The sequence below is a fragment of the Pseudorca crassidens genome, chromosome 2, assembly GCF_039906515.1.
Source record: "Pseudorca crassidens isolate mPseCra1 chromosome 2, mPseCra1.hap1, whole genome shotgun sequence".
Classification (NCBI taxonomy): Eukaryota; Metazoa; Chordata; class Mammalia; order Artiodactyla; family Delphinidae; genus Pseudorca; species Pseudorca crassidens.
This window is the reverse complement of record NC_090297.1, coordinates 159,849,931-159,877,496: the sequence shown is the minus strand read 5'-3', so window position 1 is coordinate 159,877,496 and position 27,566 is coordinate 159,849,931. Positions and strand designations below refer to the sequence as shown.

The 27,566-nt window shown below is 42.8% G+C and overlaps 1 protein-coding gene across 4 annotated transcripts in view; it reads right to left on the bottom strand.

Moving 5' to 3' along the window:
- Nucleotides 1–3,562: 3,562 nt before the first annotated feature.
- EFCAB2 (EF-hand calcium binding domain 2) overlaps nt 3,563–27,566 on the bottom strand; it is a 149,579-nt gene continuing 125,575 nt past the window's right edge. For 3 of the 4 annotated variants that reach the window (XM_067729531.1, XM_067729532.1, XM_067729534.1), the window contains one exon: nt 3,563–26,406. In XM_067729531.1, the coding sequence (XP_067585632.1) occupies nt 26,317–26,406 (90 nt within the window). In that variant the 3' untranslated portion in view covers nt 3,563–26,316. The remainder of the gene's footprint in view (nt 26,407–27,566) is intronic. The other variant, XM_067729530.1, reaches the window with a different exon arrangement.

Here is a 27,566-nt window from a genome sequence, read left to right as displayed (position 1 = left end):
CAGCTGTCCCCGGGTAGACACAATCTTTTCTGTATATAATGTCTTCTACAATCAAAGCTTTCTAAAAAGCGCTGGTAGGGGGGTGGGGGGCTTCCCTGGTGGCGCAGTGGTTGAGAGTCCGCCTGCCGATGCAGGGGACACGGGTTCATGCCCCGGTCCGGGAGGATCCCACATGCCGCGGAGCGGCTGGGCCCGTGAGCCATGGCCGCTGAGCCTGCGCGTCCGGAGCCTGTGCTCCGCAACGGGAGAGGCCACAACAGTGAGAGGCCCGCGTAATGCAAAAAAAAAAAAAAAGCCCTGGGAGCTGGTAAGTAGAGTTTTCCCGGTTCTCCAGAGGAAGCTGGAGGGTGAACTTCAAGGCGAAGCAGGAAACCTCACAACCTTCCTCACCAGCTCTGCCAAGTTCACCTGCCCTCACGTTGTTCTTGGCCCCTTTCCTTCAAGATTTACTAATGGCTTCCTGGAAGAGACTGCTCTGCAATTTCAATCTCAAAAAATGCAGTATAGGTGTCATAGTTTGTTCTAATTCCCTTCTCATCTATGTCTCGTGGTAGATCTTGGATATTTTGGACTGTAGGATCTTTCATTTGCCAATATAATTAAATACGGAGCAGAGCAGCCCACCCCACAGCCTCAAAATTATTCAAATTTTGCTCATCCTCGTGTGCCATAACTGTGGCATCTGCTTGAGCAACCATCCCCCTGCCTGGCAGCCATTATTTCCCACTTGAGGCATATTTAAAACTAAGTGGATGTGCTTTAGTCTCGCTGTTATCATTTGCCAATAGAAAGAAGCCAGATTCAGTGACAACAAGCTCTCTGCAAATTGCTTAACACTGGGTATCTTTGGGAGCTTCTCAAAACCGGTGAAAAGAATGAAGAAAAACAGCACTTTTCTTTACAGTGTTTAGAGGCTTTTCCATCGATATTTCTGAATGTCAGATAAGATCATTGCTGCCTTTATAAGTATTAGCCACAAGAAGAGAGACAAAAACAAAATAGTTTGTACCACACAGCACACAGCTAAAGAGCCAGGATATTATTATACAGTTCGTCCACGTATTTAGTTGATAAAATATTTCTACAAGACCAGCTTTCATGCTATTTTGACAACATTAATCTTTGTGTCTATAGATTAAGACAAAGAAAGGTTTTAGCCAGATACACAAGGAGTCTTAAAGCTTTCGAAAAATATAAAGATTTTGTACTTACAGTACAAAATAGAAACAAGAAACCTAGGCGCTTTCTTCTAGTAGATTTCTCGTTTTTGACACTTGCACCTGTTTGAGGAGGCCTAAGCTAGCTGGCTCCGGAAGTTTGTGCCCTTGCAAGTGCTATCTCTACCTGAAACAACCTCCCCTCTCCACCACTTGTCTGGAAACTTCCTACTCATCCTTTAAGACACAGCTCAGATGTCACCTCCTAATTTTTAGACTCCCCAAGCCGGGGTTGCTGCTCTATCTTCTGTGCTCCAGCCACACTTTGACCATCACTCGACCAGGGCATTGGCCGTGAGTGCTGTGATTCACCCATTCACACGTCTGTCTCCCTCACTACACAGCAAGCCCTGTGAGGGCAGGCTCTGTGGATTAATCTTTAAGGCCCACTACACAGTTTGGTGTGCCTCACTCAAGGAAGGAGCTTACTCATGAACAAATAAATGAATGAGTGAGTGAGTGACTGAAAGACTGAATGAGATGCACATGTCAAAGGTGGCAAACAGCTGGCTGGGGAAAGGTAAATCAGTTGTCACCAGCTGCCAGGTCCTGCCAGCTGCACTGCTCCACTTAAGAGCACACCTCTGGTATCACTTGTGAGAACTGCCTTCCCAGATGTAACAGCCCCTCTTGAGGATCCATGAAGTAACTCTCCTCCTTCCCATTGATAAAGAGTGGGCAATAATGTTTTAAATAATAATTTAAATTACTTGATTGATAGCATCTCCCTTTAATACACTTTTAAGACATGAAAACTCCACCATATTTTACCATACAATCAGGCATACTCTTCAGGCATCACTGAATATCCTCTTGAACAAGGATGGCGGAAATGGGCCTCTGGCCAACCACTGAGCTTTGCATGGTGATTTCCACAGGAAAGGTATACATGAAGGGATCTAGAGACAGCCTAAGAAGACAGTTTTAAAAAAAGAAACTTGGCATGGAGACTAATGAGGGACTTGGCAGGTGAGACCAAGGATTATATTATAAAAAACCTTATGTCATCTTTTTGGATGCTCTTTTAATAAATTGCTCCCTTTTCTTTTTCACTTCAATGAAAAATAAAATATAAAGTGCAAAATCAATTCTCTTTTCTTTCCAAACCAGACGTCCCATATGATGAAATGGTGTACCAATGGTTGGCCTAACAACAGTGACAGACATAAGCTTGGTCCCTGGAGTCAGATCTGGGTTGGAATCCCCATTTCATCACTTCTTAGTACCATGCCCTTAAGCTCTTTGTGTGTCAGCCTTTTCCACTGTAAAATGGGGATAATAACACTAACCAATTGTGAAGTTTCATGAGTAAAGTGCCTAGTGTGGTGTCTGACATGTGGTTAATGCTCAGACTGTTAACACTGCTATTATCGTTAGTTCGCTAATATTTCAGAATTCAGTTCTGTCTTCATATCGGAATATATTAATGTTCACGTTGTATGTTCGTAAGTGGCATATTAATTTTAGACTGGAAATCACCACGTTTTTGGTAGCCAGCTCTAAATGAATGTCCTCCTTCTATTGCATTTTTCCCCAAGTAACTGCATTATTGTACCAAGTGGTAATCACATTTTCGACTTTTATATTTCCCATGGTACCTGGTACACAGCAGAGCAAACAGTGGACCTTATAAAATGGTACTGAACCAAGTATAAGAAAGTGAAAAGAGGGACTTAACCACTGATCCAGTGGTTAAGACTCTGCGCTTCCATTGCAGGGGGCACAGGCTCGATCCCTGGTTGGGGAACTAAGATCCCACATGACACGTGGCCAAAAAAATAGTGAAAAGACAACAGAGTAATGCGAGGATATAGTCCATGCAGCAGACATGACCTGCGATCAACAACCTAGACACTAATTGAGTAAAGATCAATGAAAGTAACTCTAGGTACATTCTTAATAGCTTTCTCAGAAGCTTTATGGAGAAGTACCTGGAAACCTCATAAAACTAGCATTTCAACTGTGTCTCATCTGGCTGACATGCTTCAACTAAGACACTGTGATGAGCTTTTCAAGGCCGCAGGGGGTGTGGGGAGAGACTTCACAGAAAAAATAATCTTGGAAACACAGCATAATGGGCAAACGTTATTTAAGGAACAAGGTGTTCTGTTTTTCAAAATATAAGCCTTTATTATAAAAATCACACTCAAAGTATAAAGCAGGGACAGGGATTTATTGTTTCATGGGTACGGAGCTTCAGTTTAGAATCATAAACTTCTGGAGATGGGCAATGGTGATGGCTACACAACACTGTGAATGTACCTAGTGCCACTGAACTGTATGCATAAACTGGTTAAAGTGGTAAATTTTGTGTTATGTATATTTTACCACAGTAAAAAATAGAGTATAAAGAAGTTTGAAAATCACATGCTTTCACATATCTCTCTAAACCTATGAACACACATGTATAAAATTTGCACTGACCTTGTCTCACTCAGCTACAGATATCTCTTTTAAACTCCACTAATCTTAAGGATGACCTTAAATGAAATAATTAAAGTAATAAGGATCATTCATATAAAACAATCATAGTCAAATCCTTCAACTCAGCTGGTGGACCAGAGGGCTTTCAGGAAGTCCCCAGGCTTCTCGTTACATTCCCTTAAATGGGCTCAGGTACAAGAGGTAGCATGTGGTTTATACAGGAAATTTCAAAGTCAGAAAGGAGAAGCTGTCTTTCATGAAAGTGAAAAGAAGAGAGACAAAGAAAGTAGGCACTGGAAATACTTTCAAGAGGTAAGAAACCCAAAATCCACAGAAATCATGAAACTAAAAGATTCATGTTCCCTTTATTAGTCTTACTTTTTGCAGCCCTAGAAAAGTCCAAGTGCACTGCAAAGAAATTGTTCATAGCTCCTTCTTTTTCTGCAAATGACTCGTGGGAGACCGAGGGGGTGAGAGAGCCATGCTTTTCTTTTACAATCACTCTGCCCTGCAGTCAGCAAGCGCGCAGGGGCTTGGGCACCGCTGTCCTCTGCAGGTCACCCTCAGTTCCTGGCACCAACCCACCCACATGCACTTGGCGCTCTCAGCACAGTGCGCACGCGTGCCAAACACCCACCCAGGAAAGGCTGAAGAAGGAGGGGGAAGGCTGTCTCCCCTCTGTCTTTCTTATGTCTTTTCTGCTCTTTCTCATTATCCCCTATTGCCAGAAAGTAAATTATAAAGTTAATTTTTAGCAGCAAAGTCTGTGTTTTTTGGTCTTTGTTTTCCTAGGATATATTTATTAGCAGGTTCAGTATATGATTGTGTAGTCGGGTTTTTACAAGTTTGCATATGCAGTTCTTTTCTGTTGTTTTTATTAAAGAGAAAAGTATCCTTTTCCTCAACACTCTGTAAGCTAGTCTATTACACTGGACCTGTAAGAAGTGTACTGTTTCTTCCCAGTAAGAAGCTTTCTCCCTCCCATTTTAAGGCGGATAAGTCCACACGAAAACCTTAAACCCCTTTGGCTGTGTCAGTTCAATAGACTTTTAAGGAGCAAAGATGGCAGGGCTCTGGAGGGGGAGTCATCCACTGATGCCTTTCTGTGGCCACAAGCCACTGCCAGCGTGACTCAAACATGTCCTATCAACATGCCCAGGACAGGCGACAAAAGCAAAAACAGACAAGTACAGCTACATCAAATTTTAAAACTTTTGTGCATCAAAATTAACAGAGTGAAAGGCAACCTACAAAATGGGAGAAAATATTTGCAAATCTCATATGTGATAAGGGGTTAATATCCAGACTATATAAAGAACTCCTACAACTCAACAACAAAAAAAATCAAATAATCCAATTTTAAAATGAGTAAAGGACTTGAATAGACATTTCTCCAAAAGACAATATACAAGTAGCCAACAAGGATACGGAAAGATGGTCAACACCACTAATCATCAGAGAAATGCAAATCAAAACACTCATTAGAATGGCTACTATCAAAAAACCAGAAAATAACGTGTTGACAAGGATGTGAAAAAAACTGGAAGCCTTGTGCACTATTGGTGGGATTGTAAAATGGTGCAACCACTATGGAAAACAGTATGGCAGTTCCTCAAAAAATTACAGATAGAACTACCATATCATCCAGAGATCCCATTTCTGGGTATATACCTAAAAGGACTGAAAACAGACTTTTTTTTCCAGGAATTTAAAAGTTTCCTTTTTTTTTTCTTTCACAACTTACACACACACACTGTATTTTATTTTTACAAGAAATAAATAAACTGACACCAAGCATTGTAAATGGATGGCCACAACAAAAGCAACAATGATTGCAATTACCAAACACGAAACACACTCATACCATGTAATAATATTGACATTCAGTGCAGGAATCCTCCACTGTAACAGCTCCTTTACTTTACAGTGAAAACTGATTTGTATATTTTTTGCCTCTGAGTCCTTGTGGGATTTTTTTTTAAATTCAAACAGAAAGTCACAAAAATTATAATCATCATCAGTTCACTCAGTCCCATGTAATTAATTTTTTTTATCTTGATCTTTTGTTAGCACTTTTATGAATTCATCAGTTTTCCATTAGAGTTCAGAAAATGCTTATTCATTCAGTTCGGCAGTATAGTCAGTTACCAGAAACCTGTACTTGTCAGAGTCTTTTCTGTGAATTCCTTGAAGATGAAACCCTTTTATAGGAACATTTTCACGAAAGCATCAGAGTACACCCAGAACTGTCTGAAAACAGACTCTTGAAGAAACATTTGCATGCAAGCATTGTTAGCAGCACGATAAACAAAATATATGTACATACAATGGAGTATTATTCAGCCTGAAAAAGGAAGGAAATTCTGACATATGCTACGAGAATAAAACTCGAGGACATTACGCTAAGTGAAATAATCCAGTCACAAAAAGACAAATACTGTATGATTCTACTCATGTGAGTTATCTAGAGTAGCCAAATTTATAGACACAAAAGGAGAACGGTGGTTACCAGCGGCTGGAGCAGGGAGAAAGGGGAGTTGTTGTTTAAAGGGTGTATACCATTTCAAATTTGCAAGATTAAAAAGGTTTGGAGATCTGTTTCATAACCATGTGAATATAACAATTGTACACTTAAAAATGGTTAAGATGGTAAATTTTATGTTACGTGATTTTTACCACAATTTTTAAAAACGCGCTCCAAATCACAGAGACTTAAGAGCTTTAAGGAATTTTTTTGGTAACGTTTTGGTCTTCTGTGCATAAACTAAGAAGAAAACAGACTCTCCCTTGATTTGAGTAAGGGTCTTGCCTCTGTCCCTTGGGGGGAACACTGCTTAGATGGAAAGCCACCTAGTACTTCAGGAGACTTTCCAGAGGACGCAAACCATGCACCATTAGAGTTATTGTACCTCTTTCTTTCCTGCCCAGCAAAGTATGTCTGGAAAAGTCAAAACAGGCCCCTATCTTTTTTAAGAAGATTCATTCCTCAGTGTTTGTGTGCATGATATGAAAACAAAAGTCGAATTTTAATATTAATTCAGCTTAATTTTAATTTTAAAAGTTAATGAAGGCCTTAGTCCAAGGTACACAATAGGCCAGGCATTCAAGATGAAACGTGAGGGACTTACAGTTTAAAAGGGAAGTCAGGTGAATGAATAAATAACTGTGCTACAAAATGACTCCTGCTTAAAAAAAAAAACGCACACATATAAAAAGGTACAGCGCAGTACGGGAAGACAAGGAGAGAATATCTAGTGGGGATAGAAAGAGTAAGCACAGGTCACCGCTGAGCTGAGTCCAGGAGCATGAGGCAGTTCATCTTCGTGGTTAACCCACAACACAGGCTTTGGAGCAGAGGGATCCTGGATGTCAAAACATGGCCCTGCCGCTGCTAGCTTTGTGCCAGAAGCACATTAGTTAACCTCTCTGAGCCTCAATTTCCTTACCTGTAGAATGGAGACAGTCATTTTTAAAAAGTCAATGTATACATTTATTATAAGGGTTCCATCAAATAAACTAACATAAATAAATGACCTGCTTGTAGCACATGCTCAATATATGTTAACAGTGTAATCAGTTAACCTAAAAGAGAAAGATGACACAGAGACGAGAACATGTGCAAAGGCATGAAGGTGGAGGCACGAGAGCTCTTGTGTTCTTTGGGAAGAGCCTGAGAGCCCGTGGGCATGGAGGGGAAGGCTTGCAGGGAGGAAGCAGGAGAGGAGGCTGGAAAGGCAGTCTTTGGGCAGTGGGGACCTGTGGAGGGTTTAAGCAGGACGGTGATGAGGAGATATTATCTGTGCCCCTTACATAGTCCCTTGGGCCTTACCATTTTAATAGCTGGTCTGATTTCCCTGTCTGAGGGCTTCACAGGCTCCCTGCCTCCAAGCACTGCAAGAGGGCCACGAACTGCTGCAGAATTGGTACCTCTCCCCCACCTCAACCAATGCCTGATGAGAGCTGGAGTATAAATACCCCAGCTCTCTCACCCCTCAGGTGGGATAAGTCTGAGGCATATATTCCACAGTGACTGCACTGGTTACTCAGCTCCAGTTACTCACATTGGTATCTGGCTTGATAACACATCCCTTACTGGCTGGCTTCCCTTCCCCCATCTCACTTGCCTACTCCCACAGTATCATTTCCTGGGATCACCTCCCAAATAAATCAAGGACCAGAATCCTTGTCTCAGGGCCACTTTTTTTTTTTAATTAATTAATTTTATTTTTGGCTGCGTTGGGTCTTCGTTGCGGTCTGTGGGCTTTCTCTAGTTGCAGCAACCGGGGGCTACTCTTCGTTGTAGTGTGCAGGCTTCTCATTGCAGCAGCTTCTCTTGTTGCAGAGCACGGGCTCTAGAGTGCAGGCTCAGTAGTTGTGGTGCATGGGCTTAGTTACTCCGCGGCATGTGGGATCTTCCTGGACCAGGGCTGGAACCCGTGTCCCCTGCATTGGCAGGTGGATTCTTAACCACTGTGCCACCAGAGAAGCCCTCAGGGCCACTTTTGACGAAACCCATACTAAGACGTGTGCCATGACCTTACCTACTTAGAAAGATACTTCTTGAAGCAGATGAAGAATGGATTGGACTGGGTGGAGCTAGAGGCAGAATTAGGAGACCACTGCAATAATCTAGGAGGGAGATGATGAGGGCTTGAACCATATTGTATTACAGGAGTAGAGCGGAAGGGACACTCCAGAGACAGTGAGGCAGGTCCTGAGTGACTGATGCATGTGGTCTAGGTTGGGCAAACAAGATGGTTGAGGAAGAGCCTCCTCTTGTAGGTTTTGCTGCATATGAAGGACTTGCAGGACATTCTCTGGTGAAAACCTCAGCAAAAGGTTGGATCTCGAGGTTTACGTATGGAAGTTCTTGGCTTGTAAGTGGTAAATGGGATCATAGGGATGAATGAGGCCACGTGGAGAGAGGATTAAGGAAGAAAAGCTAAGACCAGCATCTGGGGACACTAAATATTTAAGGATAGTAATAAAAAGAGGCATCGGTCAGAGGTAAGAAGTAGTCATCAACAGGAAAGGAGAGAATCTGGAATGAGTATGTCTTTGAATCCCAAAAGCAGGAAATGCTATAGTGAATTCAAATAGATTAAGGCCTAGAACAAGGTTACTGGCATCGGCAACTGCTATGTCGGGGTTGACCTCCACCGCAGCTTGAGTAGAGTGATGAAGGTGGAAGGCAGACTGCGGAGCCGGAGAGACAGAGGGAGGTGCGGGTGTGAGCTCAGAGAGGACGGAACTCTCTTTCAAACTGCTGGGCGGTGACCGGAGGGAAACAGAGGGACCATGGCCATGGCAGGGGCGGGGGGAACACATCTAAGGGAAGGGAAGGTGTCTTTTAAAAGATTGCGTGGACCTGAATAAGATTATGGTCTGAGAGAAATAAGCACGTGGATAAAGATAAAGCTAAAAGGACAAAGAGAATATTTGATAGAGGAAGGTCCACACTGATGCAACCGGGGAGCGGGGACAACTGCATAGGAGGAGGCTGTCTTTGAAGAGAGTGTGAGGGCTTCTGAGAATGAGGTTAGGAGGTAGGGATGAGTAAAAACAAAGGTAAATTTAGAGATTAAGAGGACTGCATGCTGCACGATTGCACATAGAGGGAATCTGGGCTGGCACGGGCTGGTAATGGAGAGTGTCAGGAATTAAAGGGCTGCTTTGGGAGCTTGGGCAGTGGTGGAGTCGGGGGGCAGTGAGGACTCCGAAGGCCTGTGAACTAAGGGACCTGAGCACCAGGAGAGGGCAACGTGGAGGCAGGTGCTGGCGCCAAACCCGAGGAGCAGAGACACTCCCGGGACGATCCCTGCCTGGCATCTGCACCTTCCGGCCCCAGATCTTACAGGTGCCATTTGGTCTTAGATGAGCGAGACTGGAGAGCGTGCAAGCCTAAGGGTGTACATTCTCTGTGAAATAAGAGGCCAGGTCCTCCGATCAGAAGGCCCAGGGGTCGGGGAGGAACTTGGAGAAGAGTTGCAAAGCTCGGGATCAGCCTTTGATTTCGTGCTGATTAAGGAGGTCAATGATGGCATGCAGTGTGCAGTCTCAGAGGGCCTGGGCCAGTGAACAGCGTGATGCCCACTTGGCTCTGTAAAGTCTGTTACCCGAATGCACACACATTTTCTTTCCACATCCTGACTCTTGGCTCCAACCTCCACTTTTTGCAACTTGCAAACACCGAAAGCCAATAAAACTGCCGGTGCCGACCTTCCCCGGCATGGCGCCCTGTAGGTCTCACGGTGTGCATATCCACTTGGTGGAATGACACCCCAATCACCTTCCTGCCAGCATGGTTTTCAACTGTTACTGATTGTGCCTCTTGTCTCCCTTTTAGGCCCATGGTTTCCACTTCTCTCTGTAGGCAGTGCTGACCCCTGCCCACTCACCCCCACCATTGCTTCACTGCTCTCAGGATGCCGAGGCCTGGATCTTAGCCGTGTATTTGGATAATGTCCATCAAGGAATTAGAAATGCAATCTTTCTTTGGAGTTAGGTTATTACTGTTTGGAAATAGTTCTATTCCCATATCATATGAATTCTTAATAGCTAGATAAAGAGAATTTTAAAATTATCTGGTTAATCCTGATTATTGCAGAAATTAACCCAAATTTCTACCTGGCTTACAACTCCAAATTCAGAGGTAACCAATGTGTGTTGTTGAATGACCAAATTTAAAGTGGAAGAAACAGTAATAACAAGTTGCAAATGAGTTGTGTGAGTGATTTTCTTATTTTTCAGTATATATTATTTTGACATATAACTTAAATATATTAAATATCAAAATACACAAAAATATATGTGTGTGTTAGTTGATTATTTAATGTGTTTAAGCTGGGGAAGAATTATTATGAATTCTTGCTGTGCTATTATTTATATCATTATTTTAAATCATCTTTTTCCCTATAACCCTATGATCTTTGAAACCTGCTTTATCAAACTGCAGCAGCTTTATTAAAGCAAGTCAAACCCAAACACTTCACTTCCACCTACGTTAAAGAAAAGACAGATTCACCGTGACAGAAACAGCAGTGTAAATGGTAACGCAAACACTGTAAACGCCAGAAAATAATAAGGTAAGAATGTTACCCAATGTAGCCTTGGCTGGCATAGGTGCCAAATGGGGGCTTACGCTTCTGATAAGAACACAGGCAATTTCAAGCCCCACCTGTAACACACACAATTATAAAAATAAAGTGCATGTTTTTAAAAGAAATCAAGAAATATTTCTCTTGAAAAATTAAAACAATGAAGGGAACTGCTGTATCCCTGCTTGTACATACTGCATTTCAAAGAAACCAAATGGCCCTTGAAGGAAAATTATCCTAAATAGAGTAATTCCAGCATATAAATGCAAAAAGAATGATAGAATTTTTTAAAAAATCACCATTTCACAACTCCTACTAAATCATATTTATAGGCAAGCATTAGGGAAAGGTTAATGGGGAATGTTATACTGGCTGGATCACACTGACAGCAACTGAACCTGAGCAAGTGATGAAAAGAGAGACCACTCAGACATTACATGCCACCTGTGGGAAGGCGATGAAAATATGCCACCTCCGATGAAGTTGATTTACAAAAAAGCAAAAACAAAAGCAAAACTAACCCTGAATTTGATCAAGCCTCTAGATATAACAATGGGTCTATAGAAAATACAGGGAAGAGAGGGACATGTCAAATACCACCATAGAAATGCAATCAGATAAACCCAAAATGTGGGAAATCGAACCAATACAGAACCAACAGCCAGGGTTTTCAACAAATAAAGAGCAAGAACAAAAGTGGACAGGAGTGTTAAAGACTAAAAGACACATCAACCAAACTCAATGTATGGATCTTGTTTGGATCCTGATTGGAATAAATCAGTAGTAAAAAGACATTTATGAGACAACTGTGAAAATTTGAACAATGATTGTGTATCAGATGATATTATAGAATCATTGTTAAATTTTTTGTTATGATAATGGTTTCATGGTTGTGTGGAAAAAAGAGGAGGAGATCATTATCTGCTAATGGTAATATCAAAGCTCTTACAGATGTGACGTCTGGAATTTGTTTTGAAATAATCCAGCAGGAGTTAGGGTGGAGGTGAGGGAAACTGTGGAGGGGGAGTAGATAAAGCAAGATTAATGGGTAATGGATACATGGGGGTCCATTTACCCCATTCTTTCTGTGTTGAAATTTCTTAACAGAAAGTCCATTTTTAATCATCTAAACTGCTGATGAGTCCGTTGCAAAGGCAGTTCTAAATCAACTTAAACTTGTTTGTGCTCCATCCATAGACTCTTCCCTCATGTCCCCACCTTCTCCATCAAAGCAAGCACCCCATCTTATTTCCAATGTCCCCATAAAGTCCCTTGAAACCAGTTGGTCATTGTCTCTGGCTCTGTATATTCAGTCTACTGCCCCCTGCCTCTTTTTACTCTGTCCTATCCCCGAACCCACCCTCCCTCCTTAGGTCTATTTTTATGGGTTTTAGACGGTGAACATGACTTCTTTTGCCGTCACCCTCTGGCCAGCCTCTAACAGCCCACTCTACACATAGCCACTCTTCCTCTGTCCACATTTCTTTTTTTTTTTTTTTGCGGTACGCGGGCCTCTCACTGTTGTGGCCTCTCCCGTTGCGGAGCACAGGCTCCGGCTGCGCAGGCTCAGTGGCCATGGCTCACGGGCCCAGCCGCTCCGCAGCATGTGGGATCCTCCCGGACCGGGGCACGAACCCGTGTCCCCTACATCGGCAGGCGGACTCTCAACCACTGCGCCACCAGGGAAGCCCTGTCCACATTTCTTCAACGGGTCTTGCTCCTGGTACCAGGGAGTTCTGAGCCAAGTGGTGGTCCACAGACCTCCTCAGTCTGGACTCACCCTCCTACCTGTGGAGAGGAACACCTGCAATCCTCCTCGTTACGGAGGTTGAGTACTACAGTAACAACCCTGGCTGTCTCCAACTGCTAACGTGGTCCTTCCCTTATGAAGAAGACAAATCTGATTGATCCCAGACAAGGGTATGTGTTGAGCTTTGCTTTTACTGCTTTTTACCACTTTTTTGAAAAGTCTGTACTGGGCCTGCCTCTCCTGTATTTTTTGTTCTATCAACAAACAGGAAATTAAGGCAACCAATAAATCCCTCTGCCATTGGGATGTAAAAGTCATTTATTACACGGATCATAACAATGGATTCAGAGGTTCTACATGCACTGCTTTCCCCATAGATGAATCCTATCTTGATTTGAGAAAGAGGCCCACACTTTGGCCTCAGGTTCCAGCTACATTCTCCAATCTATCTTCTAGAATCAGAAACTATTAGGCTTCTCATAAACTGTCCTGGAGATGTCTTTGATCCCCATTTACCTGGTGAGTTTTGTGCCTGTGTACTATTATGCAGAACTGTGATGGAAAAGCAGGTAAGGGAACCTGCAAATCTCTAACACAAACCAAACTCTTCTTCCTCTACTTATTGTCTAATAACACATCATTAGAAAAGGCCACTGTTGGCCTTGATTTCAGGTCACTAAAGATTGACAACATGTCATTAAAAACTAAATACAAGATCAACTTAAAACATCATTATATCATACACGTAGGAAGCACTCAGAATCCAACCTGAGAGGCTTTCATTAACCAAAGACCGTGAGCATCAGTAAAAAAGATAACTACAGTGGATTGAAACATACCAAACAGTCATAAGTTTATAATGATACTAAAAAAACTGATCACTGTTAGAGAATGCTAGGAGGCCAAATCATTATTTTGAAAATTGGTAAATAAAGGAAAATATTCAAACATTTATCCTGCCTTTCTTATAGGAATGTACCACAGGGTAACTGAAGAGTAGATGAGAAATATCTTTCTTTAAAGAACAATTTCAACTGATAAGTGAAGAAAGAATGACAGAATTCAATTATCACCATTTCATAGGCCCTGATGTATTAATAAACCCAGCATTCATCACTAACAGCACTGACATCATAGGCAGACAACCAGATACCACATACTTCCTGATGGAAGGACATAACACCTAAAAAGTCATCTTGCCCCGCCCCCCCATCAAAGCTGAATTTGATCAAGCCTAGATCCAATGCCCAATTTACCAGTTGCAGAAGTCAGAGGAACACGTTCAACTACGTGTATACCAGAGGGTGCAACCAGCAAAATCCAGGCTGTGGGAAACTCCACAGGACAGCTTGGTTCCTTCTATAATTAAGTGTCAAGAAAAAAGAAGTCTGGAGGTGAAAACTAAATGTCAAAGGAAACTTTAAAAACATACCAGCCAATCACAATGCAATCAATCTCATTTGACTTCTAATTCAAATAAACTGTTTTTCTAAAAGCCACTCATCACATTTGTGGGAAAACTGATCATTTGAACACTGGATAATTGATAATATTAAGCAATTATAATTCTTGAGGGGTGATAATAGTATTGTGGTTGTGTTTTGTTTTTTTTTAAGAATCCTTATCTTTTAAATATACATGCTGAAAAATTATGGATGAAATGAAATGATGTCTCGCATTTGTTGCAGAATAATGAGGGGGAGGTGATACCAGCAGATGGAGACAGGATCAGCCCTGAGCCGATGGCTGCCGAGGAAGGAGATCCTACGTGGGGTTCATTGTACCTTTGCCTGCTGACTCTCCAGGATAAAACACCACAAAAACATGCGTATCAGAGTCTTTTTGAAAGTGGGAGGATCCTCTCTGCCTAGCAGGACAATTTACAGAGTTATTATTTTGTTGTTGTTGTTATTACTGCTGTTAAAAAAGAAAAAAAGAAAAAGAATTCGTCTTCTCCTCCACGCCGCCCACTCCCTCAAGGGGGCAAACTGTGCTTTGAGTCCCAGAGAACTGGGCTTCCTTTGCAAACGTGGCAGAATCAAAGCCTTTACACAAACAAACAAACAGCTGACCTGTCTGGAGAATGCAGGTGGTCTCCGGGCCTGGGAAGCGGGAAGCCAGGAGAGTTAGACCTATGACCCCCGTCAGGTTCTAACGTCAGGAGGTAATGTGCTGCCGGGGCTCTGCGGTTGGCTGGTGGGCAGTTGGGAGGGAAATGAACTTCCCATTCTCCATGGTTTGGCTTTCATACAGCCTTCTCTGCTACAGTTTCACTATAGTCTTAACAACCCTCACGTCAACATATTCCCATGATGGATAAAGAAGATGTGGTACATACATACAGTGGGATAGGGCTCAGCCATAAAAAAGAATGAGATAATGCCATGTGCAGCAACACGGATGCAACTAGAGATTATCACACTAAGTGAAATAAGTCAGAGAAAGACAAATACCATATGATATCACTTACATGTGGAATCTAAAATATGAACCTATCTACGAAACAGAAACAGACTCACAGACATAGAGAACAGACTTGTGGTTGCCAAGGGGAAGGAGAGATAGGGGAGGGATCGAGTGGGAGGCTGGGATTAGCAGATGTAAGCTATTATATATAGAGTGGATAAACAACAAGGTCCTACTGTATAGCACAGGGAACTTTATTCAATATCCTGTGATAACCCGTGATGGAAAAGAATATAAAAAAAGAATGTGTGTGTGTGTGTATATATATGTAATTGAATCACTTTGCTGTAGAGAAGAAATTAACACAACATTGTGAATCAACTATACTTCAATAAAAATAAATAATAAATATTCCCTTTAAAAGTCTGTCGAAAAAGCCCTGGTTTTTTTTCCTTCTATTGGCTGTGCCATGCGGCATGCTGGATCTTAGTTCCCTGATCAGGGACCGAACCTGTGCCCACTGCAGTGGAAACTCGGAGTCTTAACCACTAGACCGCCAGGGAAGTCTCAAGGCCTATTTTTAAAGAATGTGCTCAGGTGCCCATCAGTTTTTCACAAGGGTCATTCTAGTTTTCCTGAGAAAGTGACAGGACTTGTCAGGTGGTGATAGGTGGTGATGACAATGGTTGAAGTCAGTTTTGATGTTCAATGATTGTCATGTTCTTGGCAAAAATTGTTAGATTTTAGAGGTACCACGTAAGTGCCCAGATTCTTGTGTGACACGAGGTCAACTGAGGGCTCTTCCTAACATGACTGGCCAGTAGGGGCTTGGGGCCAGACATGATTTAGAAAAACGAAGTCCTGTTTCAGGCACAAGATTGTGATGGTTGCCTGTCACACCTGAGAGTCACATATTATCCATTCCTTCCTTCCTGAATTATTATAAAATGAAGAACCCCCAATCTCTTCCCACTTACCTTTAGACACAAAATTTTTGTTAATGGCTTACTTTTGGTACCACACTGGCTCATTGAGATCTAGCCCCTTTAATTTCTAATGCAGCCCCAAAACAATGCCAATCAGGCCCCACCTCAACCCGCTTCCACTCGGATAAGAATGGTGACTGGAACCGAAGATCAAGAGAGTTTAAAAGAAATTCAGGCAATCACGGGGATCAGGATAGCTCACTTAAAATGAGATAAAAGGAGATTTAACAGATTTCACAAGCAAGTAAAAACACTGGAGCTGTCATTGAGTTGGACATAAAATACTTGTAGTATTTTCTAATCCAGGTAAGTCCAGTTTGTCTCAGGGAATCTGAAGGACCACTGAATAGAAAGAACTGGGTGAGAGTCTAAACAGAGTCCCTCAGTGGCACTGGTGGGTAGGGACACAGTAGGATCTGTGTCTTTTTTTTTTTTTGCGGTACGCGGCCCTCTCACTGCTGTGGCCTCTCCCGTTGCGGAGCACAGGCTCTGGACGTGCAGGCTCAGCGGCCATGGCTCACGGGCCCAGCCGCTCCGCGGCATGTGGGATCTTCCCGGACCGGGGCACGAACCCGTGTCCCCTGCATCGGCAGGCGGACGCTCAACCACTGCGCCACCAGGGAAGCCCCGCCTGTGTCTCTTTTGCCAATCTTGCTTCTCCTCCCTGTCTCTAAATGTGGACTACCCCCAAGTTCAGTCCTCAGAGCCCTCCTCTTCCCTACCCACGCTCCCTCCTTAGGCGATCCCATCCAACCCATGGCTTTAAACATCATCTATCTACTGACTGCTCCAAGCCTAGCCTCTCCCCTGGGCTCCAGGCTTGGACAGTCAACCTGGATGTTTAATTGGCCTCTCAATGTTAACATGACCCCCGCCACACTCTCCATCTTCCCCCTAAACTAATGGCACACAGTCACTCGGGCCAAAACCTTGTAGTCTTCCTTGACACTTCTTTCTCCACTCACATCTAATCCGTCAGGAAATTCTTTTGATTCTGCTTTTCAAATGGATCCCAAATCCAACCACTTCTCACCACATCTACCATTATCACCCAGGTCTGAGACACAGTCTCCCACGTGACAGCCCACTAGCTCATTCCATAGTACTCAATGGCTTCTCTTCACGTTTAGCAAATATCCAGGCCTTTTCCCTGCCCACACAGGGCCTGGGCCCCGCCTACCTCTCCATCCCCAGCTCCTACCCGTCCTTTCACTCAGGCTACCGCAGCCTCGGGGGCCTCCTTGCTGTCCCTTCAGGCTGCCAAACGCTTGGCACTTGATGTCCTCTCTGCAGGGAATGCTCATCCCCAGTACTGCCTCCTGTCTTCCAGGTCTCTGTTCACACGTCACCTCTTTGGACAGCACGTCCACAGCACTCTAGCCAGAACAATACCCCATCACTCTCTTACCCCTTATCTTGCTTTGTTTTTCTCCACTACTGCTTATCCCCACATGACAGATATATCTATTGATTTATTGTTGATCTCCCCAAAGAGAATTTAAGTTCCATAAGGGCAGGGACTTCGTTTTGTTTACTAGAGCAGTTCCTAGCATGGAATATCACTAAATAAATGTTTATGAGATGAATGAAGTTAAAATGACATGAAATCCATGAAATCCATGCAAATCCTTTCCATGAAATCCCTGAGGTCACTAGATTAGGAAAACAGCTTTTCTTATTCCCAGAAATCCTGTAAGTATCTAGACCCAATCTCATTATATAATTATTAAAGATTTAGAATATAGAGAAAATATTTATATTCATCATTCAACAGATATTTACTGAGTGCTGTAGATACCGTTATCAACTCCTGTGCAGGTAGCCCTTAATGCTCAGAATAACCCTATAAGGTAGATATGGTTACCGGCATTTCATAGCTGGGCAGCAGAGGTACAGACACATCAATGACTTTTCCCAGGTCACATATCCTGTACCTGGCACAGCTGTGATCCAAAACCAGGCCCATTTTGCACCCTAAGCCATGCTATAATTCTATTTCGGCAGGAGCCTCAAGCCATCCCATTCCGGAACATTCTCTCCCACCCTGGACTGGCAGCAATACTGCCAATACGAGCACAAAAGCCATTTGTGGTTCATCTTATCACTTCCTCTATGAAGTACTCTGTGAGTGCCACCAGCAGAGCTGGCTGCTCTCTGCGCTGATGCCAAAGCACTTCGCTAGCATTGCTGAACAACTATTCCTTGCTATAATTACTTGTCTCGCTGTCTCTCCCATAAGACTGAAATCTCTCAAGGACGAGCACTGTGTCTCCTATTCACCTCGGCACCTCTGGTGCCCAGAACAGTGTCTGGCATGTAGTGGGAATTCAATAAATGTTGACTGAATGAGCAAATGAACTACACTGGGAAACACATTCCCATCCCAAGAAGCGGGTAGTGGAGCAGATGGCCAGCCGGGGCCTCGTGTTCTTGCTTTGGTGATCATTCCTCACTTCTCATTTGCATGTTTATTTCCCCAGGTCCTATTTCTTTGCTTGAATATCTGTGACATCGCCTGCTAACTGTTCTGTGCAACAGCGGCTCTTTCTGACTAATCACCTCCTCCAAGTGAAAATCGTTCAGAATGAAAGTGTACCTCTTGAATTCAGATTCTGCCTGTAGTGCCGTGCTTTGTGGGATCCACTTCATAGCAACTAAGGGGTTCTTCTTTCTGACACAAAACAATCTGTGAGGTTCAAATTTGGTGCCTCCTTGAGCTAATCCAATTCAATTCTTTAGTATACATGGTCGTGAGACTTTAGAAAGCTCAAGTCATCAACAGAATGCAAATTTCAAAAAATCAATGAGATTATTTTTTGCCTATCAAATTGGCAAAACTAAAAACAAAAAAAAATGCTGATGAGGATTTGGGATATGAGAACAATCTTCCTCTGGGATAGTCTGAAAACACATTAACAATAGGCTTTTAAAAAGGTTCCCAGCTCTTTAAAGTTGACCTGACAGTTCCATTTCTAGGAATATGTTCTAAGCAAATAATTCAATTAAGATTTAACTACCGTGATGTACGTAACAATTTATTATAACAGAGAAAATCTGAAAATTATTTAAATAACCAGGAATAAGGAATTAGTTAAATAAATTAAGGTACATCCCAACAATTAGATACTATTCAGTGATTAAGATTTATATTTTAGGTCAATATACATGAACAGAGAAAGATTGTTCATGAGGTATTAAAGTGTAGATTACATAACAGCATGTGTAATATGAACCTGTAACAGATATTCATGGTGTTTATTTATTTCTCCGATAGCAACCTGACTTCTTACTGGAGTGTTTTCTCCCCCTCACTGAGTGGAGCTGTGTGTTGGATGATTCTTAGGATGACCCCTGCCGCCTCAGCTCCCTGGGTTGTCTCTCCCAGGACCCTGACCTGAGTCCATGCAGGGTCACCCCTGTAGCAGCGGCCCCGGACAGGCTGTGCCAGTCATAAGATGGTTGCTATGCATTGCTCCCCGCTTCTTTGCCTCCGGAATCTTGCTTGGCTCCTGTCTGCCCTGAGCCTGGCTCCCCTGGCTCCTGTGGGCTCTGTGAACACCCCTTCCTCAGCCAAGGTACCAGCCTGTGAATCCCCTTTTGCTTCAGTTAAGCATGCTTGTTTCTGTCCTTAGAGTCAAAGAACTCCAACTGATGGCTTCCACAGTGATACTCCGAAGAAGTTATATAGCAATACATATTCTTGGGTTTTCTCTTCTTTTTGCTTACTGGTATTTTCCAATTTGCTTTAAAAATACCATAATAATTTTTAGAGGATTTTACATTTTACATTGAAAGGGAGATTACTGATTAGGGTGCAGCAAGAAAATTAGAATTTCTATTTTAATTTATACACTATCTTCAAAATTAGAATGAGAGCTCACCAACATGTAATACGGATGGACATTAACATCATCACTGGATCTGTGTGTGAGGCAATCACATATCAGGAAGGCAGGCAGGTGTCCCAAGGGCAGCATGTGGGTGCCTTCACTCCCACACACACTTTCACCTTGCTTAGTGCAGTGGTCTTACTAATTTTATGGGTGTCAGGTAAACGGAGGATTCACAGGTGTTATCTAGTTTTAACAAAACTAGCTCTAATAGGGGCTTCCCTGGTGGTGCAGTGGTTGAGAGTCCGCCTGCCGATGCAGGGGATGCGGGTTCGTGCCCTGGTCCGGGAAGATCCCACATGCCGCAGAGCGGCTAGGCCCGTGAGCCATGGCCGCTGAGCCTGTGCCTCCGGAGCCTGTCCTCCGCAACGGGAGAGGCCACAACAGTGAGAGGCCTGTGTACAGCAAAAACAACAACAACAAACTAGCCCTAATAAACTGATAAGAGGCTAAAATAGTTTCCTACAAAGTAACCTTGAATTGAAAATAATACTAATACTCTAAACAGAAGTGAACTTCAAGAAAATGGCAGAGCTACAATTCTCCTCCAAGGTAAAAACTATGACAGTCTCATCCGATTTGATGAGAAGTAACTAAGAAATATTGTAAATTGTCAAGAAGAATGGTTGTAAAATAGATTTACCTTTACTATCACTAACAATGAACTCTGCCTAAGTAAATAAATATCATGCCTTGAGCAGGTAAACAGGTCCAGAACGGAGCCATCATAATTAGCAAGACATTTAGAAACTAAGCGTTCAGAACACAAAAATAAACCTCGACATTTTTAAAGCTATAAAGTCAGGTGATACTCAATCCATACTTTAATAAATTCCATAATCAGCGATAAATGGTTAGAAGCCTCTTTCAGGATGTCTTACTGAGTAGCTGAAGACTTACTAGGGAAGTACCAAGAGATACTTGGCACTTTGTTCAGTCACTCATAAAACTATTTCCTGAATTTCAGAATGTGCCGCTTTATCTCATCTCTTTCTCCAAAGAACTAGAGTTGGCCCCAAGTTTTCAACTTTGTGAATATTTTTTTCAGAAAAATGAAACACCTTTCCTCAAATGAATAAGAGCATTTTCTCCAGGGGGTGAGATGAATAATTCATGTTGCTCTAAAAGCACTATGACTGATAGCAATTTTTTTTGGTTTTTAAAGAAGAAAGATCCAGCAATCTCACTTACCAATATATATCCAAAAGAATTGAAAGTAGGGTCTCAAAAAGATACCTGCACACTCATATTCACAGCAGTATTACTCACAATAGGCAAGAGGTGAAAGCAATTCAAGTGTCCACCAATGGATGAATGCATAAACAAAATGTGGTATGTACAAATAAGGGAATATTATTCAGCTTTTAAAAGGAAGGAGGGGCTTCCCTGGTGGCGCAGTGGTTGAGAGTCCGCCTGCCGATGCAGGGAACACGGGTTCGTGCCCCGGTCCGGGAAGATCCCACATGCCGCAGAGCGGCTGGGCCCGTGAGCCATGGCCGCTGAGCCTGCGCGTCCGGAGCCTGTGCTCCGCAACGGGAGAGGCCACAACAGTGAGAGGTCCGCGTACCGCAAAAAAAAAAAAAAAAAAAAAAGGGAGGAAACTCTGTCACATTCACATGCTACATCATGGTTGAACTCTGAGGACATTAAGCTAAGTGAAATAGGCCAGTCACAGAAGGACAAATACTGCATGATTCCACTTATATGAGATACCCAGAGTAGTCCAACTCATAGAAACAAAGTAGAATGGTGTTGCCAGGAGCTGGGGGCAGGGAGAAAGGGGAGCTGGTTGATGGGTATAGTATTTCAGATTGGTAAGGTGAGAAAATTCTGGAGATCTATTTTACAACAATGTGAATATACTTATTAACGCTACTGAACTGTGCACTTAAGTATGGCTGAGATGGTAAATTTTACGCCAGCTGGTTTTTGCTACAATTAAAAAAAAACGACAAATCATCTCCTAAAATCTCCTAATTGCACATTCTAGAAAGAAACGTGACCGCTTATAACTAATAACACCACGACAGCGAATCTCCTGGTATCTCCACCAGTACCTCAGGTGTCTCATCACCTTCACCCCACAGATCATATTATTATCTACCTACAGTCCCACACTCCTGACTCTCTATACCCAGGCAGCAGGTTGGCCTACCTGTCTGTCTCTCCCTTCCTTCCCATGCCCTCTTTCTCCTTTTGCTCCTTCCCTTCCTCTCTCCCTCCCTTGCTGTTTTTCCTGTAAATAATCATTTGTCACACTTTAATCTTTAAAGAATTTTCACTTTCATTATCTCATTTACACACCAGCCCTGTAAGGTAGGTGTTCTTTCCACTTTACGAATAAGACGCAGAGACCCAGCAATATTAAACATGTGCACCAATCACCTATGCACCAAGTGGCAGAGCCCAGTTCCAAATCCCACACTTTCACAATATAACACTGCCCCAGACAGTGGTTCTTACACTGTAGCATGCGTAAGGCTCCCCTGGGAATATCTGTGAAAATGTGGGTTCCTGGGTCCCACCTCCAGAGAGTCTGTTCTAGGGGTCTGGAATGGGACCCAGGAGTCTGAATTTCTAACAAGCACCCCCTCCCAGGTGCATCTAAGCAGGTGATAAGTAACCTACACTTTCACTAGGTGCAGGCCTCGGAGACAGCCACGCCTGGCACAGGCAGGGCACGTTACCATGAGGATCTCTGCTTACTTAACCTGCCCAGAAGGGGCAATGTAGTGACATGGATCTTCTATAGGGAACTGGCTATATAAACAAGGTACTTTCTTAACTGGAAGCAGTTAGAAAAGGGCAAGAAAGGAAAGCAGGAAGGAAGGAGAAAAAGCCCTAAATGCACCTCATTCCACAGAAAATAATCCTGCCAGTGAAAATCCCAACCAGCCTGTCGTCTCAGACATTCTTCTTAATCTCTTACCGTTGGACACTCGGACATTTGGTACATGCAAAGGGGACTACACCTGCCCTGCTTTTGGAAGATGGAAGAAGAACTAGAGTTGGGCTCTTTATTTTCCAGACAGAGATGCACAGGAGGGAAGCACCTGATCCAGAGTGAGTCACAAGCAAAGCCTAGGTCAGGGTGCAAGGATCTCCAGACTGCCAGGCCTGCACCCCGGACCCTGAGTCATGCAGCTTCCCCAGCCCAGACGTGTGAGAACGGACCTGTCTTTCCACAGGGCCTGGTATGGCAGGCTTTGCAGAAGCCCAGAGTCATAAGGACAAGCAAACCACCTACACAGGAGACCAAGCACTCTTCTTGCCAGGAAAATGCCATTGTGATTTAAGTTGGATGTTGAAGGCTAAGATGAGTGAAAAGAGGTAAAATATGGATCAAAATTGTTAGAGTATAAAGAAAAGTGTTCCTTTTTGCGCAGGCCCAGTGGCCATGGCTCACAGGCCCAGCCGCTCTGCGGCATGTAGGATCTTCCCGGACCGGGGCACGAACCCGTGTCCCCGGCATCGGCAGGCGGACTCTCAACCACTGCACCACTAGGGAAGCCCTCAAGAAAAGTGTTCCTTTTGCAAATATGCTACATTTATTCTGCAGCTAGGAGATAAAGATGAGATTTCTGTCGGAAGCCTGTTGTACTTTTTCATGGCCTTATAAAAACAAATTTGTGCTAAAGTGAATCATATTCCATAAAGCTAACTCTTATGACTACTGAAAAGATAGTATTTCCTTGAGATGGGGTGTGAAGTTTGACATCAGTCAGAACTTTTGAAAGAATTCTAGAAGGTGAGACCTGGGGGTACCCAATCCTGAGGCATCCTTCCTGAGAAAAGAATATGATATCACCATTTATGAAGTGACTGGGGCTAATTCACCAGCCTGCATTTCTCTGGTATGACCAGGGTCATGCAGGGTAACGGGCTTAGAGAAGACAAGTCAGAGCTGCCTTGTGGGCTCCGAACAAGTCCGTGCCTGGGCTTATGCGTTGGGCACCAGCACACGCTTTCACGCTACATGTTGGTGCAGGCCGCTGCTGCTAAATGATATGCCCCTGGGTATACTTCCACCTTCAAGGGTGTTCATGTCTCTGGCACCCTCCTTTCCGGCTGCAGTGTGTCGCCTATCATAAGCCACCTGTCTGCTAAAGCTCTGGGGGTCACCACACCCCCTGCCTCATACTTCTCTGCCCTGGCCTAAGGGCATGTGGCTCGTGTTCATCTCTGGGTGGTGATTCTAAACAAGCACGGCGGAGTGAGTGGCACATCAGGTCTACACTTGGCTCTCACCCCGGCATAATCTCGGGACACCAGTGCAGGAAGAAATGCCTCCCATTACCACACTTCTGTGGTTACTTTTCATAAAACCTTCTGTAAATGATGATTCCTCAGCATCATTTTTATTCACTATTTTTCAAATGGGATGACCACATATTAATCATTTAAACCAGGACACTTCCAAGAGGGAGATCTGTTAACAACTACACTGGGACAACAAACGTAGGCTGCGACCACCCGGGTAACCCAAGACACACGGTCACCCTGCTTAGGAAGTAGATGAGCTGCACGAAGACGACACATGAAGCAGAGGCCCAGCCGACGCCAGGTGACACAAAACGTGAACAAAAAAGAACTCTTACTGTAGTAAGCCCTGAGCTCTTGAGTTGTTTGGTATCACAGCATAACCTAGCACAAACTGATGAATACAACCCCTTATAGCTGTGACCCATATCGCTGGGTGGCTGGGAGGATTAAATCAGCTAATATATAAAAAGCACTCAGATCAGTGCCCGGCACACAGTGAGCAGTCCCCAGATGTTAGCTATTATTATTAATTATAATAATAACACAGGAGAATGAAGGAACACTCTAAAAACACAGTGAAGTCAAATTTCAAGCAAAGCATGTAATTACTCAGGAATGGCAGGAAAGCCCATCATCTCTCGCTCCCCCTGCACAGCTGTTTGCCCCTTTGGAGGCCATGAGGCCCTGCCTCCGTCTCTCGGTCTGAGAGCCCACTCCTACCTGTATGTATCTCTACTACTCAGACTCCAGAGAGCATTGTTACAACTGCTTTCTTGTGAATTCCTCTACTCCCTTGACCTTTGGTTGCCTCCATCTCACTCAGATGACAAACCTTAACCCTGAATCAATACAACAATCCATCATTTTTGCTCGTGGGCCCGAGTTACCGAACAAAATCCTCCAGGATTTCTTGAAATTTTTACATGGGCTCTTTCTCAACTCTTTCTCCCATTTCCCACAAGAGATATTTCCAAATTTTACCATTCTCCTCAAGCTCTGTAACCTACCACCGTCCTCTTCACTCAGAAAGCAACTAGAGGTCCTGCATCTGCCCTGTCTGAAATGTGGTTGCTGATTGATTTGCAGGTCTCCCTCACTAAACTGTGATCTCGACTAGTTAGGGACTGATTCACCGTGCAACTCCAGCTCCTAGTACATTATCTAATAATTCTCAGTAAATGTTTCATGAATGAATGAATGGATAATGATAGAGTCTCTTAAGTAGCAGCCCCCTGCATGCCTAGGAGGAAGAATCACAAGCAGCATTAAATGTTTATATGTATATATAGACACATGTAGTGGTGAAGCATCTTTAAATAGAGATCACTGTGTGTGTGTGTGTGTGTGTGTGTGTGTGTGTGTGTGTATGAAAGAATGATACAGGTTATGGAAGATTATTCATTTTCCTTTATCTTACTTTCCCCTTTGCTTTTCCATTGTGATTCTTTGTGCTCAGATAACTTTATCCCGCTCTTTCAACAGCTGTACCTCCTGCACCCCATAACATTTCTCAATTTTCTTACTCAGTATTCAGGACAATATTCTCATGACAGGTATTCTGAATAGGTTAAGAATTCTAAAGACCACAAGAGAATTGCCACTTCCTTACATTACCAATTTCCAATCAGTCTTCTTTGCTCAAGGTTCAATTATCTCAACTCCTTTAGCTATTCCATAAATGGCAGGTAACATGCAAGATCAGCAAATTTAAATTTTTATGCTAAGTTACTATCATCTCAAATGAGATTTATAATTGGCACTCATAAGAAATTAATTATTAATATCTGCTTCAATGACTTTCCTTCCACATTCTGATTGCTGAAGTGTTCGCTGTTTTAAAAAGAAGCTGTCATCACATTACTACTCATTTTCAATTTATGGTCATTCTGCCCCAACCCAAGATCTTTACGTGCAAAACTTTGGGTCATTCTAATCATTCTTCATTTTGTCAGCTTAATTAATTTGAAAGTAACCTGGATTTAATTGTAGAAAATTAGTAACAATCCATGGATTATGTTAAATATTTTAAGAATAGTTTTAAAATAATTAGCAGTTTGTCATTCCATAGGGCTAGACATACTAAATAAATTCGTGTTTTACACTGTTATGATCACCTTTAAAAAACAAAATATCTTGAAATAGTTGTCACAAGGCATTAATTAGCAATATGTAGGAATTATAAAATAAAATGTGAAATTAACAAGGACAAGCAATTCTTAAAATGATCTTTCAATTAGAAATGAAGTCTGTAGAGTGTTTAATTTTCATCTACCACCATCATTGTTATATAGTCCTTGTAATGAATTGAATTCGATTCTGGATCAATTGCAGCAGACAACATTTCTTCCATTTCCTCCTGAGAAAAACGCTCACCTGGGAAGAACAAGAAGGGAAACTCATCATTTACAATCCTCTGATTTTTTTTTTCTCTTTCCACTAGCCCACTTAACTGCCGTGGAGCCCCACCATCCCCCATTGTGTCTCTAGTTACTCTCCCTGGGGCCATAAGGCCAGCACATCGTGACAGTCCAGAGGTTCAAAGAGCATGCTGTGGGACCCCTGGCAAATTCTGGAGTTATTTTACCTTGCAGGTATCGTATCTCAAGCAACCTATAGAATCAATCGTTTCAGCCAAAACAGCAGGAGGACATGAAAACATCATAAATAAGGTTGTTTATTTACTTAAATTAAAACCACTAAAATCGCCAAAGGATTAACCTGAAGTTATAGTTTTACAGGGAGTCTAATCATTATATTTAGTAAGGGTATGAAGAAAGGATTAACTGGTTGCTATGCAGAAATGCTGAAGAAGAGATAACAGAGGTTTAAGCTATGACAATGTCTATGAATATTCTCTAACCAGGGTAGGTCAATTTGGTGATCCAGCTGCACCCAGTGACAGATGCATTCATCAGCCAGTTCAAAACAGTCCTCTTTGCTATAGTTCGGCCCAGTGCTGCTGTCAAATGAAACCACAAGCTGGATAGAAAATCTGTGGGCTTTAGCTGGATTCGGGTAATAGCTGAAGGCCATCTTGGATATTGGTTTCACCAAGATGAAAAGCAAATTCAGGAAGAACACTGGAAACACTGTCATCTATTTAAGATAGAACTTTGTGCTGATATTAAACAAAAATACAGAAACATCCGAATCGCCAGCTCACCCCTAAAGAGTCTTAATCCAAGCAGGTAAATTTCTGAGTTTGTCACCTGCCACTACAAACAACGCTTTCTAAGGTGGAATTCAGTTAATAATACAGAAATTATTCAAGTGGGGATTTTTATGACAATGATGATAGTATCACCAAACAGTGGGAACGTGCTTGAGTTCTTCTGAAATCATGTTTACGTCCTAAGGAAAGAAAGAATGCCTAAAAAGACAATTTCTCTTTTTTTTAATTTTATTTATTCATTTATTTAATTTTTTAGCTGCATTGGGTCTTCGCTGCTGCACACGGGTTTCCTCTTGTTGCTGAGAGTGGGGGCTACTCTTTGTGGCGGCGCGTGGGCTTCTCATTGCGGTGGCTTCTCTTG